Source organism: Rosa chinensis, chromosome 2 (assembly GCF_002994745.2).
Source record: "Rosa chinensis cultivar Old Blush chromosome 2, RchiOBHm-V2, whole genome shotgun sequence".
NCBI classification, from domain to species: domain Eukaryota; kingdom Viridiplantae; phylum Streptophyta; class Magnoliopsida; order Rosales; family Rosaceae; genus Rosa; species Rosa chinensis.
Genome location: NC_037089.1, coordinates 23,975,106 through 23,992,887, shown reverse-complemented (window position 1 = coordinate 23,992,887; position 17,782 = coordinate 23,975,106). Strand labels below are relative to the sequence as shown.

Sequence of the window (17,782 nt, the reverse complement as noted above, 5' to 3'; positions counted from 1 at the left end):
GACATGTTTTGATCTATACTATTATTAAGAGAAGAGAGTTTGTCAACTAAAACAGAAAAGTTTTACCAAAATATCCCTCAAATATTTAAAAATAATTGAACTGAAAAATTTGAGAAAAACAAAATGGTCAATTCACAAATAAAAGAAAAAAAAAATTAAAAATTAAAAATAAAATATGTGCAGTAATTTTCTCCACATTCTGCGGAATAACTTCCCACATAGTTAATTAAAACAAGTCATCACAGAGAGGCCCAAAACCTCCCAAGAAAACCAACAACAAGGACCGAAAAGCCCCAAACAAACAACAAAGCAAAACAACACCAGAACAGTACGATCTGCAACAGCCGACAAGAAGGAGGAGACTGCCGCACCACAGCAAAGTAGCCAATCAACCAAATCTGACAAAATCGAAAGCGTAGAGGAAGGACCCATATCGAATTCGATGTTCCAACCATCAAATTTCCAGAGGTTAATGCAAACATCGCCTTCACCACATTGAACCAAATCTACTAAGAACAAAGTAACCAGAACAACAACAACCGGTAGAAACCAGATGAAAGGATTAGGTGAGATCCGGTAAGGGACCAAAGAAACAGGCACCGAAAGGTACACAGCCTCTTGTAGCATCACCCAGTGCAATAGTGAGCAAACCCCACTTAAAAAGTTCCGAGGAGCGAAGTAACCGATCATGGCAGAAGAAAGAATAACTAGGTGAAGAGGATGAAGAAAGAAACAACCGGAAAAAGAAAAATTGGGAACAAAAGGAACCCACAGGGCCAGAAACGGAGACGAGCTCCGAGCAAAACTACCCAAAACGGTAGAGGGAAAGAAAACGGAAATAAACAAACCGAAAGAGAGATACATAGAGCCGCTAAAAGAGGGAAAACGGAAAATTAGTCGCTCCCCCAACTCTCAAACCAGAGATCCAGATTGAAAAACGATCTAGATCTGACAAGAGAGGGGGGAGGAGAAGGAAAACTAGTCGGTTGAGTTTTGTAGAGAGAAGGCAGAGTTTCTCACACTAGAAAAAGTAATATCTGTGAACTTGTTATTAAATTGTACTTGTTAAGAAGTGTTGCAGATTGCAAATTTGCAATGCTACCGGCCATTTCTTGATTTGTGAATGTAAATTCGTTCTAGCTCATACTCAGGCTACTAGTGGGTTCAAGCCTAAAGACTTTCTTATAGTAGCTAGCTAGCTAGGGAAATTTATTTACAAATATGATTCTTAGAGATCAATCTAACAAAAAGATGTACTAATAGTTCCAGTTATGAACTATAGACTAATGTGTTGGCCTACTGCGTAATAATTGAGTTCCACTCGCAAATTGGCCTAATGCGTTGAATAATGATGAAGGTAAACATAACAGTGGAGGAGCTAGGTAGATACACCTTACAATTGATATTTGATAGTGGAGGAGCTGCTTCTCCCAATCACCATCACGACAATAATGAAGTTCCATATAAACAAAGCTGCTAAGTTACTATCTACATTATTTAATGACAAGTTTATCTACATTTTCTTCAACTAGTACAAATTCATCAACAAAGGTAGGCAGCATTTTTCTTGGGACTCAAGACTCAAGTTGCATATATATTTTAATTCTGTGTACGCCCACAGGCGTCAAAGAAAATGACATATACAAATCCAAATCAGATAAGAAAGGAGGAATCTAGTGTCCAATTAAATGAAACATATAGAAGCTAGTCAACTTAAACTCCAATTACTGGTTTACGTTTTCCAGAAAAACAAATCTATGAATAGGTTCGAAATGTTATTAGAAGTAGTGCCGTTGCAATTTGTCGTCAATTACGCTGATGCGTTTCGTTTGGGCATTGGCTGTAAATATGCCTTTTGGTCTCACTGCTACAGTGCTACTAGTGCTTTCAATCTTGGTTGATTCACGAAAATGATTGTTAGCCTCAAATGTGTCATAAAATATAAGACATCAATTTGATGTGGCATGCTATGTCAAGCATGTGAATCACCTGTTAACCATATCATGCCATGTAATTCTTCAAAAATTACAAGACCTGAGATTGGTTTGGGTTCCCCAATTTTTTGCCGGAATCGTAACTGTAACGTAACTCTCATTACGGTTCGGTTATGGACAATTTCAGGTGGAGAACTGAGTAAGACTTGAACCGAAACCAACCCTGGTTCGGCTTTACTCTGTTTTCGGTTCCTAACTACAGCAATGAAAATAATCAAAATATAGATCCAGTTGTTCCAGACCAAATCTAGTAATCCCACAGTTCAAAGTTCAACCTTGATTCAATTCATCAGTTCATAAATTCATCACATATTCAGATCATTGATCAGTTGATCATGATACAAATTACAAGACTATGTTGCAGGGACATTCGTTTTCTTTAGTGCCCTCTTTCTCTTTGCTGCAGCTTTCTTCGTGGTGCTAGGATGATGCGGTGCTTCTGGACATTCTTGTGTTACAGGGATAATTTCATTTCCAGGAGTATTCGAATTAGTCGAATCCGAAGCCATTGATAAAAATTTCGGATTCGTGAATTGTGATGAATTGATGAAGTGAATACCAGATGAAATGATGAATGAATGAGGTGAACAATATGGTTTCAAAGCACAGATGAATTCATGAATTGGAATAACAAATAAGGGGTGTAGGGTTTTTTGGGTTTCGAATTGGGGAAGAGCATGTTGAGATATTTCAGTTTTGGGATTAGTTTGATCGATAATCGGAAATGGGAGAACTCTGGTTGCATTTTTTGGTATATATTATGTGTATCAAGTGTGGTCGAGACTATAGCAGTTAACCTAGGCTTTGCTGAAAAGCCACTAAAATCACGAAACATGTTAACATGTTTTCTCAGAGGTTCCAAAATTTCCGAATCGGAACCAAACCGCAAGATGAATAACGTTTTACAAAAAACAACGCTTTCTAATGTAGGAAAAAATTACGGTTCTCAAATCCCAGGCCTACTGAATACCTTAGAGTCTCGTTCCCGTGGTCAGCAGCTGACCAGAGATTATTTGGTCAGTTACCGTTCGATTGAAATCGGATGGTTGACAGATCTCATCCCAGATTTCATCACTTATCTGTCAACCGTCTGATTTCAATAGGAGATTAGGGATTATTTGGTCAATCAGACGGTTGACAGATCTCAACTCAGATTTCATCACTTATCTTCAATCGGACGATAAGTGACCAAATAATCCCTGGTCAGCTGCTGACCAGGGGGAATGGGGCTATACCGATCTTATGTGTCTAAAATCTATGACTCTTAATTATTTTGCAATTTTTTTTCTTTTTTATAGCACCCATGCTTATATTAAAACAACGAATCTTTTTTCTTCAATCATGAAAAGAAAAAAAAATTCTTCATTATTTACTCATTTTACATAGCATGACAGAATCGAGTTATTGGTTTTACTATATTTTATTTAATTTTTTTTTTAGGGAAACAGATGTCATGTTCCATTAATAATAGTAACGACCTCTCTCAGTCAAGTTAGAGGGATTCGAGAATCCTTCATATTACATCTCGATGCACAAATCAGCCTACAAAGAGCAGAGCAACCAAAAACCAAAAAAACTAACAAAAAAAAGAAAACGCGAAAAAATAAAATAAAAAACCTCTACCCCTATCCAACCTTAAATCGAAGCAACCAACTTGACAAGCGTTGAAGTCTAAGACCTTCAATGGTGTACATCGCCACTCATCAATCCGCAAACAACAACGATAAAGAGAAATAGGGTAAAAGCCGAGCGACGGTCAGTTATTCAAAGCAACAAGAACAAAAGGCCTTGCCACTCTCTACCAGCCCAAACCAACCCTGGCCCAAAAGAAAAGGAAAAGGGAATGGGTAAGCCCAGCAAGATAGAGGCCCGCGGCCCATAGCCCACCTCCTTCCCTTCTTCCTTCAGATCGATCGGATCGGAGCCACTAGAGGGTAGCGCTCTCTCAACTCCACTGGCAGCCTACCTCTGTTCTCACCCATCTTCATGGTTTGGGAAGACCTGACTTGAACTCAAGTCCTTGATGGCTCTTCTACGATTCGACTACCGACACCCGTCGTCACTACCTTTACGGATCTCAACTTCACAAAACCAGGCATAAGAGCACTGCACCCTAGGCCCGTACCCTCAATCCCCTCAGCCGAAAGCCGCCATGAATCGAAGCCCTTATTGCCTGAAACTGGGTCGTCGAGCAATCCACCAGAACAATGACGCCGCCAAATAAGAAGCTGCAACGCCGCTCTATCCCCTCGTATTTGCCGTCCCTCTGCTGCCTAGTCTGAAGACAGCAAGGTCAGCGCCACTATTTCTGCTGGTTTCTCCGGTGTAGCCTGACAGAATGTGGTTCCCGCTGGCGGGTAATAAGATGGCTTCGAGACCCTGTCAAAGGAAATAGACAGCATTAGAGGTACAGACTGAGCTGGTCGATCTATGCCCCTATGATGCTTAAGTAAGGCTATGTATGTAATTTGACAGAGTAACAGTGAGAGGTGAGAAGTTATTACCCTTATCAAGGTGGTTGAGTTTTGTTTATATACTCTCAGCAGGGGAAAGAGTTTTCCCATATCTTCGATGTGGGATGTAGTCCTTCACTTGACTGGTTCCGATGGCAGTTCTGGTGCATACTTTATGGAGCCCTACCGGGCCAAGTATTGTTCTACACTACCCAAGATGCCGCTTACTGTGGACACCACCTGGCTGGGTATCCACCCGAGCACCAAACTTGGGCCCTGGGTGGTCCTGCGGGGTCTTGTAGTGGTATGAAACCTTGTGACAGTCTAAGGTATTTGTTGATACGTACAACCGCCACCACACGAAACCATAGGTTTCGTCTCTCGAGGTCTCTCCGTATTACTCGGTGGCCTCCTATCTAAACCCTCTGTTTGTTTTATTGGTTTAGTTGTTTTAATATTATTATCATAGTTGAATTTTTGACCTTTTATCTTGGGTCCGTTAATTTTGCTTGCGAGTTCTATGGACAGTATTATAGAGAGATCAACCTCTTCTAGTCAAGTTTGCTCGTTTGTGATTTCTGATTTTGGTTGGATAGTGAATTGCTGAGGAGTGGTGGCACCAGACAGGAAGAGGCACCGTTTGTTCAACATGATTCCAAATCTCTGGTATTCAAGTTGAATCTAGATCTATTTCTTGGATTTAGGTTGAGTTTTGATCAGATCGCTAAATTCTGATCGGTCATATTTGAATTAAAGCTCGAATTTGAAATCCGGGTAGATTCCAAGTATGGATATGGAGATTTCCACATCTTTTGACTCTAGATTTGAGATTTTTGATTCTTCATGTTCGAAATGAAGATTTGGTTAATTGGTTCTTATATTTTTATAACAGTAAAACAATTTCTTTTAGGTTTGTGATTACTTCATTTCTTGAGTAGATCATCTATATAATTCATCTAAATTTATTTTGTCTTCCAAAATTTTTTACTTTTCATTTGTTATTGCCTCCACCCATCATGTCATTTGTAAACCTTTTATTATCACCGTAAAAAATCGTTTGCCGTCGCATATTAACTGTTGGACTATATTCAGTTTGCCCCCTCTAACTTTGGGGCAAACATCAGTTTGGTCCCTAATATATTTTTTTTTTTAATCATGATGGTCCTTGCACTTTCATTTTCCATCACGCTAGTCCAAAAATCAAATTTGGCTAAAGTGACGTCAGGTGCTGACTTGGCACTGACATTTGGGTCCACTTCTCAGACTTTGACCACCTAGGAAGGGCAATTTCGTCTTTTTGTCTTTCCTTCTTCATCATTCTCGTCTTTTCTTCTTCATCTTCTCTTCCTATTACCCAGCAACAAAGCAGCAACCACTGAATAAACATCGTGCCTCCACCTTACTCCGACCAACATCATTAGGTGTGGTTCTATCATTCTTTCTCTTTTCACCCTTTGAATTCCTATTAACACATAGAAACTGCTGATTGGATCCCACACTTTGGAAAACCAAAGATCAAACTGATCCTGATCTGCATACCCCCCCTCATGCCCATCCAACCAAGGCGAAAATGGAGAAAGAACTTAAGCAAATCAACACCACACCTGCATTGTCGTAAGCCACCGCAACACATATGTTGTCCTTTCTTCAATTCCAATCTTTGTACTTCTACTTACTAGAACCGTGTTTGCATAATCAAGGAGCTGGGTGTTTTCGGAGTTTGTAATTTGGGGGAGAAATAACAAAATGGGTTCGATTATTTGGGGAAGTGAGCTTAGCAAACTACAATTGGATGAACAACAGTTGATGAACAAGGGGGGTTTCAGGTTGCAACTACAGTTGGATAACAACACAAGCATACAGCAACCTCAACCTCCCATTGAAAATTCTCAAGTTCCCCTTCCACTATGACCAAACCAATCCGAAGGCTGCCGACTCGTCCCTTCACCCATCGATCCCCTTCTGCATAAAGTCGAGGACGCCATCCACTGGATTCCCTTCATCCCCGGTGCATCAGACTGGGTCCCACCATTGCGGTCGAGATCGCACAGCCTGGCCCAGCTGGTGGAGACATTGGCTAATCCGTTGACGGAGGAGGAGAGTCCATTTGGTGGAGCTAGGCCGGATCGGTGGAGGGACCCTCGAAGAAAGTCTGGGATCGAAATAAATTGAATTCTTCCGGGGCTAGATCTATGATCTGATTCAAGAACGAAGCTTTGGGCCAATCCCAAATTTTCTTCCACCCAGGTCCGGTATCACCTCATCCAAACCTTCAATTCAACTCGTCTTTGCCCAAGACTTGTAAGGAGGCTGTGGATTGGATGCTAAGGGTTAATGCCCACTACTCGTTCTCTGCTCTCACTGCGGTTCTGGCAGTCGATTACCTCGATAGGTTTTTCTTCATCTTCCAATTTCAGACCATCAATGGCAGAAATCATGATGAGTGAACAGCCCGGCTTGGATCGGTGTGCTAAATCTCAAAGTTGATGATGGCAGCGCAGGGGCGGCTAGAGGAGGTGGTAGGTGGTTGAATCATCATCGTCTTCCATGTAAATCCACAGAGAGAGAGAGAGAGGTCTTCGAAGAAGAAGAAGAAGAAGAACATGAGTAACAAGGGTAGTTTGGACATTTCGTCCAAATTGAGGGTCTAAGTCTGAAAAGTGGACCCTAATGTCGGTGCCAAGTCAGCATCTGATATCACTTTTCGAGCCAAATTTGATTTTTGGACTCGCATGATGGAAAATGAAAGTGCAAGGACCATTATGATTAAAAAAAAAATCAGGGACCAAAATGATGTTTGCCCTAAAATTAGAGGGGGCAAACTGAATTTAGTCCTTAACAGTTTACACAATATTTGAAACTGCGTTTCGAGTGTCACACCACTATCAACAAAACATTAACAAATACTAAAATTATTGAATTAACGTGCCAACTAATCCATTCCCATGAGTAAACAAAATAAACAAATAAAAAGAGTCTAAATATAATTGACGGCATGGATTTCGGTAACAAGTGAATCATGCAATTGTACTAGTCGCACTCGTTCCCTCCTCAATTCTTCCTTATCCTAAGCTCAACGATCGGTTGAATCCTAAACCTCATACATACATCACAATATGTGCATTGTTTGGTCCTCACCCACAAAACCTTATGACCTTCCTCCCTAAAAGAAGTAGATAAAGCCTACTATTCCCTTAGCCACACACAAAAAAAAACTAAAAAGCATCAAAATTGGCTTTCGTTAGTATCTGTTGCCTATGCACCACTACTACATGCCAGTTGATACACATCGGTTCAAAACTGATGTCTTTTTCATTTAGCAACCGATGTCTTGTTAAGTGATGTCTATTATAGCAGTCTTAGACATCGGTGGAAAGCTGATGTCTATAAAATACACAAACATCGAAATTTTGAGAGTAACCGATGTCGCACATATGTCAAAAAGCTTTACAATTAAAATATTTCGATGTCTAAACCAAAACTTCTGATGTCTCATTTGGTATCAACATCAGTAATTAGAGTTTTTCTTTGTAGTTAATTGACTTATAGTTTTATTTTCTGTGTAATAGTAGCAAAATTAATCAAATTACATATCAAGGTGACCCTAAAACTGATGTTGCACAAACTTATGACATCGAATTTTTAGTAGTTTTTTGATGTTAAATATGGATTGCACATCAGAATGTACTCTAGAATTAATGTCATTTGCACTTTAGATCTCATAGTTCTTGATAAATTATGATGTAAAATGGTTAGTACAACATCAGTTTCTTTAAAAACAAATTGTCTACAGAGGTTATTTTCAATATCAATTTTTATATTATTGAAATGAATGAATCCATTCACATAATAATGGATGCTCTTCTCATTACTCACATGATAGAGAAATACCAAAAAATTATTACGCATATATCTTTCATAAACCAAAAGTTAAAATATCATGTTCTACAATAAGTAAACTACTTAAGTACTACTACATATTAAACAATGAAACTTAAATAATTCTGTCCAACTTAACAAACGATCAACAAAGACCACTTGTTCCATAAAAAGCAGCACTACAAATATCACGCTTCATCATAAACATCTACAAGTATTTCCTTGTAACAAACTCACTCCATTCAATCCGCACCTCATCAATTTGCTCTTGTGAGTCGCTGGTTCTCTTCGACTTCCGACTCCACTACATAATTATGCAAACATATTTTACAACACAATGTATATATAACATAACTTTGAATAAATTATTACTTAAAAGTGAAATGCTTACCTTCTGTGCAAAAGAAAGCATTGGATCCTCAATCAGTTCCTTCATGTATCTCATGACATAGTAGCCACATTCACCACCGCCCACTTGTTTTGGTGCACCCTATTGTAAGTGTGAATGTCAAGAACCGATCAACTTATAGTTTATAACAGAACCAATGATAACAAACCAAATAAAAAAGAAAGAAAGAAAAAAAAGACAGAACAATGATAAGGCTTTTCAAAGCCAATTTCCTAGCCCTCTATCGATTCCTCATAGCTGTAGTAGAATTAGTAGTGTAGCTAATCCAACTTGTGCATTTTTCTATATAAACTTGTGGACATAAATGCATATAACAATGGAGTGAATTTCTAGTGAAGAACTAATGAATATTACATACCGAGAGATTTATCCATCGTGATGCTTTTTTGCCATGTCTACCCGTAATTTCATTAAATAATTTTATTGCACTTCATAAAGAAAGAAATTCAAATTAGCATAAAAAATGTATTATAAATAAACTTACTTGTTCACGGTATTGTCTTTCCAAAAAGTCCACAATGTAGACAATGTCTTTTTCTTCATTTATTATAGTCAACATCCACTGATCATTGAAAATCCAACAATATATACTTAAGAGTGAATTTTATTCATGACATATACACACACTAATGCCATTTGCTGATGCATTTGAAAAACATTATATGTAATATAATCACCTGGGATTGTAAGGCACCAAAAATATATGATCAGACTTTCCTTGTTGCGATGCGATGTTCTACTAAATTGTTCACTACATTCTTTGAATCTGATACCCCAATAGAGACGACCCGTGCAGGATCCATGAACCCAAATGTATTAACCATGTCAGATTTCTCAAGGACCTCATATAGGTACCTAACAAATGAAGTGCGTCAAAAATCTAGAATACACAAAGTCATTATTCATTAGAAGTGCGTCAAATACAATGTCCTCTTTGCTTCAATGATCTTTCTTAAAGCTCCATACTGTATGTATTGTTTCTTAAAGCTCCATACTATAAATGTTTGCAGAACTGCAGCAGCATAAAACAATTCAATCATTGTAAAAGAATAAGCTATAAAAATTGTAAGAGAACAAGAAACAATGAGATCAGAAATTTGCAACATTGACCATTCCTTCTTCAAATGCCTCACAAGTTGAGATAAAAACTTACGTAAGAGTGATTCTACTAAAATGGAAAATACACTCATAGCTTTCAATCCATATAATGTTGGCCACCCACTGAGTTAAAAATGGTAGCTTGTAAAAGTTCCTAAGCTGGTCTGCAAACTACTACTGACCTATAGTCGCTCAAACAGCTGTTTCTCCAAATCCAGAAGATTAAAAAGGGTGAAATCGCTGTAACAAAAACTAGACACACTTTCCCCTTTTCCTATAAAATTTTACAGTCCAATTTAATCAGAGTAGAAAACTATAGACCTACAAATTCAGTGTTCTATTATGCAGATTCTGCAGAAAGCTGATTCTGATATTGGTGTACTTGTTAGCCATTGTGGAAGCTACATGGCACGAAATTAAAAACTGTTTTTCAGGCATATGTGAGACATGTATGTCTAAGTTTCTGCAAATTTTCAGCTCCATATTCCCACTGGTTTAAGAACTATGGTCTTCCAAAGTCAATCTACAGTAATAATTTCTGTTCTGACCCTCCAGCATTCCAACCAATATTCCAGAAGATTTAGAACTCCAAATGCAAAACCCTTTTACAGGGAAACACTAGACATCTAGACCTACAATCTCACAAGGTATCAGAACTTATGCTCTCACGAGATGAGAACTCTAGGACTCCAAATTGACTGATATTTCTGGCAGAGCTTATAATCCAAAAACTTTGAGCAAGAATTTGGCAACCTAAGATTTAGCACCCCTCAATTTAATTTTCTAGTTCAAGAACCCCAGATATCTGTTTTACCAAATACTCTAGTTTACCCACAAGCTAAAACCATTGCCTAAAAGCCTTCTCGTTCTCTCCAAATGCACACCGTTTAAATCATGATTACAAAAGCTTCCTGATTTTAACCCATTAAACACTAAAACTGGCCTATATAGCACAATCACTATAAAGAAACAGAAATTGGAGAACAAATCATAGAATCCAAATTTGATAACCGAAGAATTGGAAAAGAAACTAAAAAATTAAACTTTAGCAGATATGAAACTGAAAGCTCCAACTGAAATTAAAAATGATAGGAACTCACCCAATCCTTCAATTCTTGTTCTTGCACTCAATGAACTCTAATTTCACAGTAGGTTCTTCCGGAGACCGCACGATGAGGAGAGATACCAGGAATATGGTGAAGAGCAGGGTACTGAAGCACGATGAGGAATATTGAGAAAGAAGCCGAAAATTTGGGAAGAAAATCAGTTCGTGAGACATGGAGTCTCATGTTCGCGCGAACTCTTTTTTTTCCTTCAATTAATTTCGTTTCGTTTTGAGATGATAGAAGATACTCTCTGAAAATATGAAGATGTGCTTGGAGATAGATAAAAAAAAATAAAGGAAACAAAAGGAAAAGGATAAAGCATCGATACTTGGCGGTTCCTCATTTCATGCTATTCCTCAATCTTTTTTTTCTTCCCGATACTTAGTTGAATCTGCAGCTTAGCCTTATCTGTTCACATTATTTAAAAATAATAAAATAATTAATATCAGGTCTTATAAGGACTCATGTCTATATTCTTAACAGACAACAGAAAATATTAAATTCGATGTCTAAATTTTTAAGACATCGGTTTTCTTCTCAAGCGATATCCTTTAAGTGATGTCTATTAAAAGATTTTTAGTAGTGCACGCAGAAGCTAAACGCCTTCCGGTCCAAAATGAACTGAAAAAGGCTTATATGAAAATACTATCAAGTGTTGGTGGTGAGTAAATTCGATTCCGTAACTTACCTTTTCAATTCTCTTTTTCACTTGCTTATTGGTCTGAAACACGTTTTTTTTACTCCTCTGTTGCATTGATATTGTTTCGAGCTTAATTAATTGGATAAGTACGTACATATACATATGCAGCGATGCACACCCTATTATTTTGTATACGAATACGCGACATAACATGCAGTTTCAACAAATCGAGACAAGAAAGCCAAACGGATCAAATTGTCATTATTTTGGAGGAGAGTCTAAGACAAGCAAACAAAAAGAAGATTTGGATCGAGTGCAGTCACTCACTCGGAGAGTGCCGTGACCACCTTTCAGTCCCTTTCAGTTTTGCTTTCATCACTAATACTGCTTCGCCCATGGCTTTCCCATTTCTCTACAAGTCTACAGTAATCCCCAACCCACGTAGAATCAGATTCTTCCAGACATTTTCGTCTCCCTTATCCTCCTTCAAAATCCATCGCTTTCTCGGCCAACCGTCTGATCTACTTACTTTATTACTCGCCGGTCAACCAATACAACAAAAAATTAAAATGAAATAATTCTGGTTTCCAACCTCACACAAATCCCGTTCTTGCTTCCCAAGCAAAACCCTCGCTAGGGTCCCAGCCGCCGAGACACAGAGCCATCCTCACGCCACGTGGATAACCTGACTGTCACGACAAAAACCTCACTTGGTTAAATCCGACTTTGCTTTTCCTTCCTTCTTTCCCTTCTTCTTAGTATGAGCAGTACTCACTGTTTTTTCATCTCACAAGTTCAGAAATGAAGCTACATAGCTTTCTTCTTCTTCTTCTGTGTCTGGTTTTACTGACGTACACTGACGTCAATGCGCAGCAGTCGCCGGGGCCGATGCAGACCAACGGCTATGCCTACCTCGAGAACTTCAACTCCTCGATGGCCCTGGTCATCGTGTTCCTCGTGTGCGCCTTCTTCATCGTCGGATTCTTTTCCATCTACATTCGCCGTTGCGCCGAGACGCACATCGCCAACGCCGGCGGGTCCCTCGGCGCAGCGGCCGCTATTGGAATGGCAGGACGACGCCGAGGCGTGGACCCGGCTGTGATTGAGAAGTTTCCGATGTTCGTCTACTCCGACGTCAAGGATCTCAAGATTGGCAAAGGGACTCTGGAGTGCGCGGTGTGCTTGAGCGAGTTTGAGGACTACGAAACGCTGCGATTGCTGCCGAAATGCCACCACGTATTCCATCCCGACTGCATCGACGCGTGGTTGGCCTCGCACATCACGTGTCCGGTTTGCCGCGCAAAGCTGACGCCCGACTCAAATCACCCGCTTTCCGAGCCAAATAACAATTCGAATCACCAAGAAAGTGCCGGTACAAATGAAATTAGTGATGATCAGCAACAGAACGACGCGCTTGTTGTGAATGTAAGTGAAAATCAGAGCAGCGAAGCGATTGAGATAGAGAACCGTCCGGCGAGATCTGGAATATTCGGGAAGTTTCCAAGGTCACACTCGACGGGTCACTCGGTAGTTCAACCGGGAGAGAACACGGAGCGGTACACGTTGAGACTGCCGGATTCAGTGAGGAGGCAGCTGGTTTCGAGCCGGAACAATAAGCTCAAGCGGTCGAGTAGCTACGACGTCGTTCTGCCGCGGCTTGGAAGTTCAAGAAAAGGCTATAGATACGGTGGCGAAGGGAGTAGTAGCAGTACTAAAGGGAAAATTAGTCTTGATCATCAAACCGGGCGGTTCGACCCGTGGGTGTTGTTGAAAACGCCACCGTTCTTTGGTAGGGGTGGTGGTTCCTTTAAGTCTCCTAAGAATGGTGTTGACGGAGATGGGTTGTTTGTAAAGCCTTTGTTAACGCCGGTGAAAATTTCGTTAGATTGTCAGAATGTCAAAGCCAACAGGTCTCAAGAACCGCTGTCTCGGCCTCCGGTTTGATTTTCTTTTTTTTTGTCCGTAATATTTTGTAAATACTAATTAGTATCTTCTTCATTGGTGCTCTTTTTTTTTTGCCGATGACTTTCTTCATTGGTACTTGGTTTCAATCTTGGAACAGGGTTAGAGATTAATTTGTGCCTCAATTATATTACGTTTATTTTTTTTTTGTCATATTGGGAAGAACCTGTGGTAGGGTTCATCCGTTCATGTGTGATTCAAGGCTCGATTGAATTGGTGGCGGGTCCAAATGTTAGGCACAAAAATGAATGTGTTTGTCGATGTTACCAAACATTAGTGATATTGTTGGGGAAGCTCACTTGCTACGTAACTTGGGCTAATTAAGAGTCTTGAGCTTCATCTTAAGTTAACTAATGACTACTTACTACCAATTTTAATTTCTAGTTTATGCTTTTTTAACCGACTATTCTACAATCACATTCATCACATTGCTTGGTTTCTCAGACAAGTTATCGAGGGTCATAACATGCATAAAAGACTTGCTTGTGGTACCAACTCAATGTCTGTTTAACTTCATTAATTGAAGGCTTGGGCGGTAGGATTAGGATGTGTGCTACAAAAGCAGTTATTATTTACTAAGAGTATGAAGTACAGCATTATTGCCATGACATTAGGGGCGTTACTTTTAGCTTTGTTAGGGATTCTCATCAATCGTAGTTGTACTTACGTTTCTATCTTTTCAGTCACACTAATAAACTTTCTATGCTGCTTCTTTTAACAAAAGAAATGAAAAGGTACGTTTAGTTTTTTAAGGGGTTCACATTCATCCATACATTGAAATATTGAATGCATGTTTTTCAGTTTTTCAAATAATTCTTACCTCATAAATGATCGAGGAATTATTATTTTAATAACCACCAAAAAAGTATTGTTGTGTCAATAAAAAATCACACTAAGATAAATTTTTATTTAAATAATTTACATATTATTTGTTAATGTTTAAAATTCAGCGGTAACTAAATATTTACTAACGCTGGTCCGATGGGCGGACCACCATCAATGATACTCAGAGTCCCCGCTACCTGTCAAGTAAAATACAGAGGGCGTCAGAGGGAGACCGCGCTGGGCAGTCTTCTCTTCTCCGATGCCTAAGTTAGTTAATGTATTTATGTTGACAAAGTAACAGTTGGTAAGTATTAAATGCGTAATTAATGAGGAGAGAGGAGAGAACCTTTTATAGGTGAAGAAGGAGCTAATCTTCTTCATGTTTTTGATGTACGTGGGACTGATATGCTTCAGTCCCCAACTCTTAGAGCTTCTGATGCTGTCTTGGCGCGGCGCGTCAGCGGTGATCTAGGGGCAAGCCGGGGCTCAGGTGGTAGCTTGCTTGGCTGTGTTTCCGTAGGTCACTCATTTGGTGGGAGTTGGTACCGCTAGCGGTAGCATAAGCGTGGCTCATTATAGCTAATTATGTTTGTGAATGCCTATGTAAGTACATTATTAATATCGTAATTACATGTATGTCAAAATACTCATTATTAGTTAACATTAACAAATTAAGTGTAATGCCTAGAAGGGTAAACTTTAGATTTTTGTTTCATCTCTAATCTATACTGGTAAAGCAATTGAAATTAAACAAAACTGAAAATCAACTATCCATTAACCGATCCAACAGTTTATCACTGGGGAAGCTACTTAAATGTGCTAATTGCCACCTACATGGGCTAATTAAATAGTACGTCTCGTGCCCTATCTTAAGTTAATTATTTACTAGCTTAATACCAACCGGTATATGCTTTTCTTTTCTTGATTATTCGACAATCAATTCATCACATTTGGACCACATACTTGTAATGTTGCTTGGTTTCTCAGATAAGTTATCGAGGGTCGTAACATATAGTCTCTTTTATGATTGAACGTCTTAACAAAAGTACATCTTAATAAGCATATGTTACGTTAGGATTCGATTTTCTCCAATGTAATAAAAAAAAAAAAAAGCGCATAATTATTTTGAAGTAAAGCATAAGAGACACAGTTTTCACACTATCAATGAAAAATAACAACTCAAAATCCTTCAAGTTTAGAGAAACTTTTATCTCCATCTCCTATTATCAGGGAAAAACTATCAAGTGGTTTGCTTCAAAGTTTGACCGCATTACTTTTTCACATGTTCTTTGAGAAACTAATTTTGTCGCCAACTCTATCACTGCTGTAGGTTTTCGTCTGACCTCTCCTATTATCTAGGTTAACAAGATTCCAGCCTCAGCTACTATGGCTCTCAATCTCGATCTGCTTCAATGTGGTTGCCCTAGAAACTTTTCATTGTAATTTTGTTTTCTCTTAAAAAAATAAAAATAAATTTCTCTCCATCTTATTCTACGAGAGTTTTCAATGGTAGAGGACAAATTCAGTTTACCACTTGTTGTACTTTTCAATCTAATTAATAAAATTAAGGATCTTAATCATCGTATTCTATAATAGTTTACCACTTGTTGTACTTTTCAATCTTATTAGTAAAATTAAGGGTCGTATTCTGCTCAAAGAAAACAATGAAATAAAAGCTTTTTTTACCATGACATTAGTGGCTTTACCTTTATGTTCATTGGGGTTGGGGATTCTCATTGGCAAGCTGTTATAACGCCCATATATTTTCACGCTAATCTCCTCAGTGGAAGGGAACGTCTTCCGTACTCTGAGTAGAGGTGGCAAACGGGCCGCTAAGCACGAGCACGGCAAGGGCCCGGCATGCTTAAAAGCTGCCCGGCACGGCCCAAGCCCGTTAGTGGTCTGACACGACCCGAGTACGTTAGAATAACGGGCCGGGTTGGGCCTAGGAATATTGGCCCGGCACCGCCCGAGCACGACATATTGTGGGCCGGCCCATTACAAACACAAAATTTCATTTTGTTTTTAAAAATATTAAAAAACTACAATTATGAGATTTGAATATTAGACCTCTTTATTTAAAATCTCATTACAATTCTACCAATGCTATTTTTTTTATGTTGTCAAAATAGTGATATAAAACATTATATCCTTGTTTTAACATAAGTATTTTTTCTAAATATTAAATATATGTTTATTAATAAAGACTAATCTCATCATAATACAACTATAGAATGAAGGAATTAAAGAATAATATGATACTAAATCTTCATTATATTCATAAAGATTAATCTCACAATAATATACTAAAAACAATATATTTTGAGTTATTTTTTTTTTCTTTCTTTCTTTCTTATAGTGGAATATAAAAATTATTAGAAAACTAATCTTAAAAAGCTAAGATTAAGAAAAACATTGTAGAAAACAATTTATTTTAATTTTCTAAATAGTTAAATAAAATTAATTTTTATTTGTTCAAATTAAGATTTTTAAATCGTGCTTTTAGTGAGTAGGCACGAGCACGGCCCATTAGTAACCCGGCACGAGCACGGCCCGGCATGTTATGGGCTCGGGCCATGGGCCGGACCGGGCTTAATGTTTAAGTAAATGGGCCGGCACGAGCCCGGCAGGATAATAAATGGGCCGGCCCAAACACGGCACGAAGCACGACTAGGCCGGGTTAAAATGAGCCTGGTTGGCCCGTTTGCCACCTCTAGCTCCGAGTTTGGAGTGCTCGGGTTGTATGGGCCCAGCCATGTGAGCAGCACGTGTCAGTTTAGTAAGAGGAAATGTAAGTGGGAATGGATTAGCCAGTTCCCGGTAGCCTAGTGGTGATTTAAAGTTACCTTTTTCAATCTCATCATCTCTCATCTTGATCTCTCTCTGTGTTTCCTCCTCTTTTTTCTTGTTGGGTCTGACTTATCTTCCTCTTCTGAAACATCTGAAGACCATCATCCTCCCGAGCATATTTTGTTTGGTCACTTTCCTTTCTCTCCAGACTCTTTTAGCATTGAGATTATTTCTGCCAATCAAATTCCACTACTGATCGAGATTAATATGGAAAACGATGATATTGATTTGTATTTTAAAAGTTTCAATTAAGAGGTGAGCTTCCCTTGATATGTCAAGAAGATTTCAAATCTTTCTCCAAGCACCATTTGGATACTGAATTTTAAATTGGATTTAGATTTGAAATTTTCAGATTTATAATTTCTAGGATTCTGAATTTATTCATTTCAAATGTTGTTTTTTGGATTACAATGTTTACTTTGAGGATTTCTTGGGACGAAAATTACCCAGATCTTTAGACATAGAGTGATGAGAAGGCTCTCGTCGAACTTGGAATAATAGCGAGGGTTCGGAACCAGTGAGCTCAGAGAGGGCTTCCGGCTGGAGAAGCTGGAGTGGTTATGGCG

General features: G+C 38.7%; 1 protein-coding gene and 1 long non-coding RNA gene across 6 annotated transcripts; one reads left to right on the top strand and one right to left on the bottom strand.

Moving 5' to 3' along the window:
- Positions 1 to 8,340: 8,340 nt before the first annotated feature.
- Positions 8,341 to 11,642, bottom strand: LOC112185542. Of its 5 annotated transcripts, none has more exons than XR_005806628.1 (5): positions 11,628 to 11,642; positions 10,934 to 11,347; positions 9,220 to 9,747; positions 8,718 to 8,816; positions 8,341 to 8,630 (listed from the first exon to the last, which is right to left on the bottom strand). It is a non-coding gene; the product is annotated as an uncharacterized LOC112185542 (long non-coding RNA). The 5 variants fall into 5 exon arrangements; XR_005806629.1 differs by lacking the exon at positions 11,628 to 11,642 and having other exon boundaries at positions 9,220 to 9,297; positions 9,413 to 9,747; positions 10,934 to 11,375; XR_005806627.1 differs by lacking the exon at positions 11,628 to 11,642 and having other exon boundaries at positions 10,934 to 11,366.
- A 685-nt stretch (positions 11,643 to 12,327) lies between these two features.
- Positions 12,328 to 13,666, top strand: LOC112190135 (RING-H2 finger protein ATL32). The gene has a single exon (XM_024329555.2). The coding sequence runs from the start codon at positions 12,381 to 12,383 to the stop codon at positions 13,521 to 13,523; it is 1,143 nt and encodes a 380-aa protein (XP_024185323.1). The 5' UTR covers positions 12,328 to 12,380; the 3' UTR covers positions 13,524 to 13,666.
- Positions 13,667 to 17,782: the final 4,116 nt, after the last annotated feature.